At 41.3% G+C, this 11,286-nt stretch overlaps 1 protein-coding gene across 2 annotated transcripts in view; it reads left to right on the forward strand.

The window, feature by feature from the left end:
• Nucleotides 1–11,286, forward strand: part of AGK (acylglycerol kinase) — a 106,384-nt gene that overhangs the window by 11,729 nt on the left and 83,369 nt on the right. The window contains exons 1-2 of one of the 2 annotated variants that reach the window (XM_027770527.1): nucleotides 4,002–4,090; nucleotides 9,936–10,061. In XM_027770527.1, the coding sequence (XP_027626328.1) occupies nucleotides 9,961–10,061 (101 nt within the window). In that variant the 5' untranslated portion in view covers nucleotides 4,002–4,090; nucleotides 9,936–9,960. Of the gene's footprint in view, nucleotides 1–4,001; nucleotides 4,091–9,935; nucleotides 10,062–11,286 lie in introns of those variants that run through there. The other variant, XM_014586495.2, reaches the window with a different exon arrangement.

Raw genomic sequence — 11,286 nt, forward strand, 5'->3', positions numbered from 1 at the left:
CGCTGCGCTGGGGGGGGCGTGAGCCCCCCCTAAAAAAAAAATTCTATACCTTACATAAATGAGCAAAGTATCAAATAATTTCCTGCCATATTTAGTTAATAAATATCCCCAGATCTGTCTTCTAGTTCAATAATTTTCTCATCAGCAGTGTCTAATCTCCTGTTTAACCTATCACTGAGTTTTAAATTTCAATAACTATATATATATATATATATATTTCTGAATGCTGTATTGAGTTCTTTATCAAATCTGCCTTTCCTTTATATTTGATGTCTTATATCCTTAACGTTTTACTGTTTAAAATATTTTTATAAATTATTTTTAACATTTTAAACTCTTTTATTTCAACTAGTAATTCAACTATTCTGAGTTTGTGGGTCTCGCATTCTCCTAAGCATTTTTTCTACTGACTCAAAGTAAATAAATTCTTTGTTAGTTTTGTGATGTTTTTAATTTTGTGACATTTTTAGAACTCCTTTAAAAGTTTATTCATTTATTCATTCTATGAGAGAAAGAGACAGGTAGGCATCCTCATCAAGTTTTTCATTCACTGTTTACATCCAGTTGCAGCTGGCCAGGATTGCAGGCACTCAAGCACATCCAGCAGGAAGATTCAGGAATATGAACCTAGGACTTTCCCCATGTGGATCCATTGCATTAGCGCTGTGCCACCATCTGGTCTAGTATGGGTTTTTGTTCTGGGACTCTTTTGTGGCCTGATGTGTGGGAGCAGCTCCCAGAGTCCTTTTGCATTTGCTTCTGGCAGACACTGAAAGCTATTACCAGTTCATGACTGGTAATTTCCCCTGTTTTGATATTTGCATACCACTTAGAGTATATTCAAATCAGAAAATCCATTGGAGGTAATTTAAAAAAAAATTATTTAGGTTTTTGGCATAGGAAGCGTATACTTCCCAGAGACACACAGAGAGAGGGGAAAGTGAGAAATCACCCCTCAGGAGGGATGGCCATGCCACAATCTGTTCTCCATTCCCTTGTAAGTTGGGGCATGCATGTACAAGTGTGATGTTTTCAAGCCACCCTGAGACTCAGACTATGGTCAGCCATGTGATAGTCCAGCACCATAACCACCATGTCATGTTCTGGCCCTGGCATCTTTTTTTTATTCCCACTAGTAAAGTTTGAGGGTTAGAGTTTGGATTTTGCCACTTTTTTTGTCAACAATTGGTTTTTTCCTGTTTTTTTTTTTTTTTTTTTTTTTTTTTTTTTTGCCAAAGAGTGTATGCACTTGCCAGAGAAAGAAAGGGGGAGGGAGAAAGATCCCTCAATGAGATTTAGTCACATCACAATCCCTCTTCCTCCCTATCTCCTTCCCATCACAATCTTGGGCATGTATGTACATAGCTTGGCATGTTTTTCTTTCTTCTTTTTTTTTTTTAATTTTTAAAGCTACCATATTGAATGGTAGCTTTTTATTTTATTTTATTTTACATTATTTGTTTTTTAATTTGACCAGAGAGAGAGAGAGGAAGTAAGCCACTGGATCCAGGACTCAAATCGTGGACAGCTCGTGGACAGCTATGTGGGAGTCCAGAGCTCTTAATTACTACACCACCTGCCAGCCTCGTTTGGTGCATTTTTCAAGCTACTGGGGCAGGGATTCAAATCGCGGTTGTCATGTGGGATCTGGCTCATTGTGCACTGTGCTCAACCACTGTGCTGCAGAGTCAGCCTCTGGGTGGCATGATTTAATGGTTTGATTCATCAAAGGAGATTTTTCCCCCACTTACGGCTTGGGCAGCTACACACAGCCTCCTAATCATCTTTCTGTGTTGGTGGATAGATTCTTCGTTTTTTAGTTGTGTAGTCAGAGGTCTCAGTTCCAATTCTCTGGATGGAAGAACCCAAGTCCCTATCTCTTATGCCTCTCTAGGTACCTAGACATAGATCCTGGATTCTTGAAAGTCTGAGATGGAACTCTCTCTCCAGGGTCACAAACTTCAGTTCTAAGGAACGGAAGGCCTTACTTCACTTTTGGCCCCATGGCATTTACCTTTCTTTCTGGCAAACTCAGCTGTCAGAATAATCAAATAATCTCATGTATTACTTATAATTTCTGGAGATTGGAGTAGGGAGATTTTTCAGGTCCACCATCCTGCCAGAACCAAAATTCCAAGTAAATTTTACGGTAAGATAAGGTCCTGTTGCTCTTTAGGGCCCTGTATCTAAGAGCAATTTGTAGTTAAAACAAGTAAAAAAGATGCAGATTTTTTTACTGCATGGTAATTTATTGGGAATATACTATAATAATTACTGTTTTGATTGCAATTTTAGTTCCCTAAACAAAACAAAGTTCATGGACTTTATGCTCCTAGAAATGAAACACAAAGTCACCAAAGGAAAAACTTAAAATTCATTGCAAATAGAGCTTCCCTGCCCCCTTTCTTCCAGGGTTCTTAGATATTGGGTTACTTTGAAAGACTGGGAAACAATATTGGAGACCTTGCTTGATCCAGTCACCTTGGGCCCTACCTTTGTTGTTCTCACTCGTACATTGAACAAGCAGCTGGAATGTGCTAGCCAGGGCCCAGCTGGAGTTGGGAGGAGTGGGTGGCAAAGGAGAATGTGGAGACACATTAACAAAAGAAGTCACATTTAGGAAAAGGCAGGGCCATATACATCACAAATGACAATGAGTTCTTATAAAATCCCACATAATAATGTGGAAGATAATTTTTTTGTTTATTGTTTATGCTATAGGGGCATGCGTGCCCATTGAGAGACAGAGAGAATATGTGAAAGCACCCCCACCCAGGGGATGGTCATGCTCCAATCCCTTCTCCTCCATTCTCCTTTGGGATTTTGGCCACACGCGCCATGCACATGTGCCTAGGGTGTTTTTCAAGCTTCGGGTCCAGGGCGCTAACTATTTATTTGACTCTGTGGGATCCAGCTGTCTTAACCCCCAGACCACTGACTGACCCAAGGGAGATATTTTTTCTCTCAAAAACTAGTTTTTTTTTGTGTGTGTGAAAGGGTTTATTTATGTTTCCAATCTAGAAGCAATAGACTCAGTGGCTATTAAAGGTCATAATAAAGAAATTATTTTAAGCATGAATATCACAAGAACACTATTTCATAGTTTTTAGGAGAAACAAAATACATCTTTCTTGAGAAGTATCTGTATATATAAAATGAGTAAATAAAACGCATATGAAATTCGTGGAAAATGAGCATGAAAAAACTATAGAAGGATTTCAAAAAAATTTTTTTGCACTAAAATAAACTTATATTTTAATTCCATTTTTCCACAAGTATTTTCAAGTCACCGGGTGTGTTTATATGTGTGTGTGTGTGCGTATCTGCTCCTTCTCCCAAATACAGTCTCAGACCAACTGCTCCTCACTCAGAGAGGTGTCTGATTTAGACTAATTCAACGTGCGCTCCCTAACGCACTCCCTTGGTATCACTCTCATGTTTTCATGGCACTTACCGCTATCTAAAATTGTGTTACTCGCTTCATGTATTCGTTTTCCAATTTAGTTCCAGGTCCTAAAGCAGTGTTTCTTACTGGGAGGTAGATGGATGAGTGAATGAATGAATGGGTGACTCAGTGAGTGAACGAGAATGTTGGCCGCCCCTGGAGGCAGCCCCTGCCCAAAGCCCCCTCCCGGCGCGTGGGTGCTGGGCTCGGGGCTCGGGGCCCGGGTCCTGCTGGGTCCCGGCTCCGCCCCACCCGCGCGCGCTCGCGGCCCCACGGCGGAACCCGAGGGCGGCGGCAGCGGTTTCCCTTGAAAAGGCGGGGGAATCTGGGCCGGGCTGGGCCGAGGGCAGCAGGGTCCCGGGCCTCGGGGTCGCTCCGTCAGCACCCGCGGCGCGGCCGGAGGGTGGGAGAGAGGGCCAGGCCGGCGCGGCGGGAGGGCTCCGCGCGGATCTTGTGATCACGGTGGGAGTCAGCGGGCTGGGTTCGAGACCCAGAGCTGTCGCCCTCGCTTTTTCCCTTGGGCTTCAACGTACTCCTTTGCAAAATGGGACCAGTAGTGTCTGAACTACCGATGGGTCCATTCATTCTGGGTGCGCACGAGGTTCTGGTGCAGACAGAATCTGTCAATGAAGGGTTCACTCTCTGGTGAGAAAGCCCCCACCTTACATGTCAGGAGGATCCATAACAATGAGAATTTGAGAGTTTTTTTCTTCGTGTGTATGTAGGGGGTGCTGCTCTTATGTTAATTGAAACATGTAAAATTTAGACCTTTACTAAGGTTGGGGAATGAGAATCATTTAGAAAGGAATATGATTGTTGACTAATTGCAATGTTGTGAGGGCAACAAATACAGGAACATTTACAAGGTGCATTGGCAGCCCTATAACACGTGATCTTCACAGTCAAATGAGATAATGGAGCAGGTGACCTATCCTCACTTTACTAGTGAAGAAACAGGCTAAAGTTAAATGACCTACCCAGGCTTTCTCTACAGTCAGTGACATAGCTAGGACTAGACTCTAGTTCCAGCAGTCTACTACACTAGGTTACCTGCATATTTCCACATTATTTTTATATTGCAGTAACCATCCATTTGTGATAAAAAGGGAGTTCCACTGGGTCAGGGAATAGACATCAACTCTTCGGTTATTCTCTAATTTATTATTGACATTTTCACACTACCTGACCTTGGGTGATTTTATCACCGTGCAAACTGAACCTACTTGACACGAATGAATCCCAAATCTATATCTTTTCCCCAACTTCTCCTAGCATCCAACTGCTAAATCTGGACAGCCATTGGACATTAAAACTAGTGTTCCCCATAGACATGTCTAACAGTTTAGATATCCCCCAAACTGCACACATTGCCTTTCTACTTAAACTTATGATCTGTGTAACCAGTTGCTCAAAGAGAAAACCTGGCTTGGTTATTTTCTCACCTCCTGCAATCAATTGATCACCAACTGCTGCCAATTTCTACTCTCTAGTGTTTTCTAGGTCCATCCTCTGTCTCTTGTTCTCTCCTTCCTTTAGGTGCCTCTAGAGATTATGATAGTAACTTCCTAATGGCTCTCTTTAACATTCATTTCTGTCTGCTGTTCCATTTCCCATTCTGCTACAAAGTGACCTTTCAGTAGGTCAAATATGATTGTTTACCTGCTTAAATCCCATCAAAGGTTTTTCATTGTCTTCAACCTCATATCTATTGGAGCTCAGAAACTGAACCTCAAAGAGTGGCACTTTGACATGCTGTAAGGTCTTGGAAGCAGAATCAAGGTCTCTTGTTTCCTTGTCTCTTCTCCTTTACTCTAAGTGCAAGGAGGAGCTCCCTCTGGAAATTTTTTACCTGAGAATTCCCTTCCAACAGAAATGTTTAAATCTCTTCCCTAAGAATCTCATAAGGCAACCAGAATGAGACCAAAGGTCTCCGTGCCCAGGAACCCTCTTCAGAGTACAGATTAGCTAAGGAACTTTATCTAAGTGTAGTCCCACCCCTTGCTCCTCACCTTTCAGTAGCTCGTTGGCCTCACTGGGCTTCCAAAGAGAATCATTTCTTACCCATTGTCTGAGCATTGGTCCCATTCCTTCCATCGGCCTTTCCAGTGAGAGAGTCTGTAAACTGCATGGCTCCCTTATATAGTTGGTCATCCTAAAAAAGGAACGTTAAGGCAAAGAACTTTTTGAACTAGTGATTTAGGATGATTTGCCCAGGTGACACAGGTTCCAGTTGTCAAAATGGCTGCTGAGGGCTGGTTTATGTGACGGAAGGGCAAGATGAGGGGAGCATACCAGATATTTGTCAAGAATTCACTTTGGTCTGTTTAAAATCACACAGGTAACTGATTGGCTAGTCCCTGTTTGTTTGTTTTTGCTGTAGTCCTTCTCCAGTCACCTTTCAGGTTTTGGGGCATGCACACACATGTGCCTGGAGTATTTTAAGCTACTCAGTTCAGGGCTTGAACCGCGGTTGACTACTTGGGAGTCCAGCGACATAACCATTACACCATCTGCTGGTCTCTTCTTTACATCGTGAATTCAGGGAACATTGGGATGAGGAAAGGGTTGGCATTACATTGTAGCTCTATAGTCCTTTGAAGCTTGTCAGTTTGTTTACTGTGAACTAAGACATGCCTTTTGGGTAATGACCCCAGTGGGTATGGGGCTTGACTAGGGTCTTATGCTTATTCCTCTCTTGGGATTTTAGTGGACCTCACATTCCATGGACTGTTCTGAACTTTTATTTCTCATGTGTATACACTAAGAGAAACCTGAATGCCTTTTCTCTTACTAATCTGCCTATTGTCAGTGATTTTCAGCAGAATCTTCAAAGGGATAGGGAAATTTTCTTGGCCCCAGTGTATTCAAAGTCCTAAGTGTAGACTTTAGGCATTTTCTAATCTTTCCTCCCTATCCTTTATCTCTTTTATTTATTTATTTTTTTTTGAGAATTACTTATTTAATTTTATTTATCATTATTATTATTATTTTAAATTTTACTACAGGGTATGTGTGCTTACCAGAGACAGTGAGAAAGCAAGCTGCCAGATCTAGAACTCAAACTATGGTTGGCCATGTGGGAGTTCAGTGCCTTAAACCACCATGCTACCTGCTGGTCCCATCCTTTATGTCTTAATCTCAAAGTCTGGTATGGTGCAGCCCTCCATGAAAATTATGGAAGTATATATTAAAAATAAAGACAATCATAATTCCAGAACAAATGAAACTTGGGAGAGGGGAATACCTAAGAATCTGCATTTTTAACAGGTTCTGTGCATTTGACAAGTTCTACACTAAAGGCTGAGAATGCTTGTTCTAGACAGTCTCTGATATTTACCCTGTTCTTTATTTATATGCCACTACTGATGGAATTCAGGGTATGCTACTTCCCCCAGACATGGCACCTTGGCACTTGAGGATGCAACATAAACAGAAGGTCTCTCTCCAGTCCTGCTTTTCTGCCTGAAGCAGACCACAGAATTCCTGACCTTCCTTTATATAAGCCCTCGTGTGAGAAATGCCCATCTTACACTTGGAGGAAAGGAATCCCCTTGTCTTTAAAGACACAGGGGCACAGAGGAATCTAAACAAACAGACCTTGCTAAATTCCCTCCCTTTTTAGAATCATACTTTTGTTTGACTTTCTATTCTTCATCAAACTTAGCGTAAAAATACACAGATTTCCTTGTTTCTTTGGTTCTTCATTTCTGAAGGTTCTTGTGTCATAACAAACTTAGATTAAAGAAATTTATATGCTTTTCTCTTGTTAGTCCTTTGTTGTAGGGGTCTCTGCCATGAACCTGGCAATGAATGAGAACTGAAATCTCCTATACCAGCTACCTGTGTTCCTCTGAACATACTTGTATGTCATATGTTGTCCTAGTTAAGGCTGCTATAATAAAAATGCCGTAGACTATTTGCCTTAAGCAATATGCATTTATTTCTCACAGTTTTAGAGATTAGGAATCTGAAATCAGGGTACCAACATGAGTAGCCGCACTGTGAGGGCCTTCTTCTTGATTTGCAGATGGTGTCTTCTTAACTTATACTCACATGCAGAGAGAGAGAGAGAGAGAGAGAGAAAGAGAAAGAGATAATTTCTTTGGTGTCTCTTCTCATTCATGAGGTCACATAGCCTGGTAACCTCCCACAGGCTCCATCTCCTAATAACATCTCAGCAGCAATTAGGGCTTTGAATTTGGGGGGGTGGGAACAAACATTCAGACCATAGCATACCCATACCTCCTTTATACCTCGGTGACTTTCTCTTGTTCTTTAATACTCAGGGAAGTCTTGCCTGTGTGTTCCATCCTTTTACCCTCAGTTTAGGTTAGGTCCACCTAACCTCACAGACTTGTGCTTGCCCAGCATTCATCCTGCTGTATTGCAATCATAAATGAGTAACAGGGGTTTAACAGTTGTGAGCACTTAAAATGGGACTTATTCTTCTCTGCTCTAATGCCCATCACAGAGCCTAGCATGTAAGTGTTCATTAAAGGTCTTTTGAATGAAGTAGTGGTTTAGGGTCAGATGGAGAGGAGTTCAAGAATTAGATGGGGCCCAGCCTCTGTGGTGACGTCACTAGCATACTGAACTGTAGTGCTGGAAGCCACATGGCTAACTGTGGGTTAGGATTCCCAACCTGGTCAACCTACTGGTTGCCCAAGAGTCTTCCAAGATGGAGAGCTGGAGGAAAGGAATTGAAGTGTGATTAGACCCTGTGGGGGTGCTTCTCTTTCTGTCTCATATGTGTATGCACATGCTCTCTATTATGATTTTTTTTTTTTTTCTAAGATGATCCTTTGGGATCCTTTCTGTACCAGCTTGGACATTATGCAGGATTCAAGAAGAGTGGGCTTTTGGATTCAGGAGCTTCATTGCTGCTTGTGAAAGGATGTTTCTACTCTTGAGAAGAATTTTAGCCAATGGGAGTTCCAGGAAGTAATAAGAGAACTAGAGGGACCAGTAGTTAGTGTAATGGAATGGCTATGTCACTGAACTCCCATGTAGTTGACCGCAGTTCAAGTCCCGGACCTGGTGGCTTTAACTCATGCCAGGCATGTGTGCGTGCGAGCCCAAGATCCCGAAAGGAGAATGGAGAAGGGATTGCGGCATGGCCATCCCCACTGGGGGGTGATTTCTGGCTTTCTGTCTCTCTGTCTCTCTCTTTCTGACAAGCACATGCCCTATAGCAAAAACCTCTCCAACAACAAAAAGAAATTAAAAAAGAGAGAATTAGACTCTTCAGTGGAAGTGGCATTTACCTTACACATAGTTATGTGATTTTTGTTTACATTTTTATCATTTAGAAATAATTTATATTCATTTTTAAAAACTTGGAAAATAAAATTGCAGTTTTAAATGTAAAATAAATGTTCCCTATGGGCCCACAGTCTTTAACCACCTGAAGAGTTTGTTTTTTATATATTAGGTCATTGGAAAAGTCATGCACATTTTTGCATAGAAAAAACACTTCATGACTTTTCTGATGACTCAATATATTGGTATTTTCAACATTTATATTAATGTTTAAACAATAATTGGGATAATACTAATGACATATATTTTTAATCCTGATAATTTAATATTGTATTTTGAGTTTTTTCCTTATCAGTAAAAATTCTTAGTCAAAAAAATTTAATTGCTAGTTAGTTATTCATTCAGTAGATAGTTCTTAAATAGCTGGTATGTGCCACATCTTCCACTGGGATTAGCTTATCAGCAAATCTGAAAATAAATATAAAATGTCATCAAATGATGAGTGCTATGAAGGCAGCAACAGAATAAGGACGTGTATTATGACTTTGTTTTTTATTAAAGTTGTGCCAATTTCCTTTCTTAAAGGAGTATGTGAGCATGACTACCTCATTTTATTTTGTCATCAGTGAATGTGATCATTTTTAAAATGTTGATTTTATAGATAAGTAATGGTATTTTTTAAAAAAATTCCATGACTTTGACTAAAAGTTGCAGGTTTTGTACACTGTTGGGTGCATTTCCTCTTAGTCAAATGTTCTGACACGTTCTCTGCTTATTTGCATGCTGAGGGCCTGGTCTTCTATTTTGAATAAGCCCTCTGCATTAGTAATGTATTATCGAGGTCTTTATATGATAATAGATGGAAAAATGCTCTTAATCAATGGTATAGTGAGACTGCAAGGTGGCAGAAGAACAGAGGAAGTCTGGAATTCCCTTTCTCTTTTTCTGTCCCTCCCTCTTCTAATCTGAAGAGGAAAGAGTAATTGGAGAAGGATGAAATGTGGCTTAGGGGGAAAGATGTGGAGGATGAAGTGAAGGTAGGTGAGTGGGCAAGAAGATGAAGATGATGAGACGAGAAAGGAGAAGGGGAGCGATCACAGGAAATGGTGTATGGAGGGAAACGAGTGAGAGGAAGAAAGGAGAGAAGGAGGATGAAAGAGTGAAGAGAATAATTGGGTTGCTTCATGAGATTACCTTGGAAAAATTATGTTTTTCTTTTTTTTGCCTCTAGTAATCTAGCAAATCCTTAGGAGAAAATGACTGTGTTCTTTAAAACACTTCGAAATCATTGGAAGAAAACTACCGCTGGGCTCTGTCTGCTGACATGGGGAGGCCATTGGCTCTATGGAAAACACTGGTAAGTATCTAAAGCACCCACTCTGCCTTCACCCCTGACAACAAAATAGCCCCAGAGGGCCTGAGGTTAAATACTCATTCAGCTATGCTTGTCTGTATCAAACACTGTGATGTGAAAGAAAAACATTGTTCGAATGAAAACCAAAGACAAAGGCTTCTGTAACCCGTTACATATAATTGGGACTGTATGGCACTATTAATGCTCATACTTCAGTAGCTATAGATTAACAGTAGTGACTTGTTATTCATTTTATTTAAGATTGCAGAAATTCAAGCCTGTCCTAGACAGGGAAAATTTGTTTCTGAGCCCAAGCCAAATCCGCCTGCCCATGTACCACAAACCAAACTGCAGGGCTTCAGTGAAGGAAAGTACGGCTTTATTGCCGTGTGCACGGCAAGGAGAGTGGGCGTGCACTACCAAAACAACCTGCTCTTGGTCCAGTAGGTAATATGGTGTCTAGATCCCAAATGGTCTACTGTGCAATTTGGATCCTGGGCCTGGAGGCTTGAGAAACACACTGAGCACGTGTGAGTGCTTGCCCAAAATCCAGGAAGAGAGGTGAAGTGGAGGACAGGGATTGCCATGTGACCATGCCCCATGGGGGTGCTGTCTCACTCTCCTCCTCTCAGTCTCTCCAGGGAACACATTGGCAAAAAGAAAAAGTCTGATCTGCCCAAGGAATTCCAAGCATGCATTTGTAAGGGCAGAATCAATGATTAGTTCAAGAGGGTATGATTGTCTCATGGGCTTTCTTGGTTGGTGGGGTCTTAGGTAATCAATTTTTATTTTTGGAGGCAGCAGTCATTAGGTTTCTGGTGCCATTCACTCAAGGCTCTATGTACTTTTCCATCCTATAAAACATCTTCACAATTTGAGTTAAAACCCTATCTTTTCCTTTAAGTGAGAGGTTTTGAAATCTTATTGTCCCATGTTGCTAATTACACCATTGTCTCAACTATTAGCTAATGCCTCCAGCTGAACCAATTTCTATACAAAAAGGAAGGCAGAGGATTGGCCCTGTTGCCTAGTGGTTAGGGGAGTTGGAGACTATGTGACTAAGTGTGATTCAAATCCCAGCCTCAGTGGCTTGAAAAATATGCATGTGTATGCATGCCCAAAATCCAGACAGGATGGAAAAATGGAGAAGGTATTGAGGCTTGACTATGCCACACTGGGGGGTGCTTCCTTCTCTTCTCTCTAGTAAGTGCAGGCACCTCCATCTTTT

Source organism: Tupaia chinensis, unplaced genomic scaffold (genome assembly GCF_000334495.1).
Source record: "Tupaia chinensis unplaced genomic scaffold, TupChi_1.0 Scaffold000140_1, whole genome shotgun sequence".
Taxonomy (NCBI): Eukaryota; Metazoa; Chordata; class Mammalia; order Scandentia; family Tupaiidae; genus Tupaia; species Tupaia belangeri.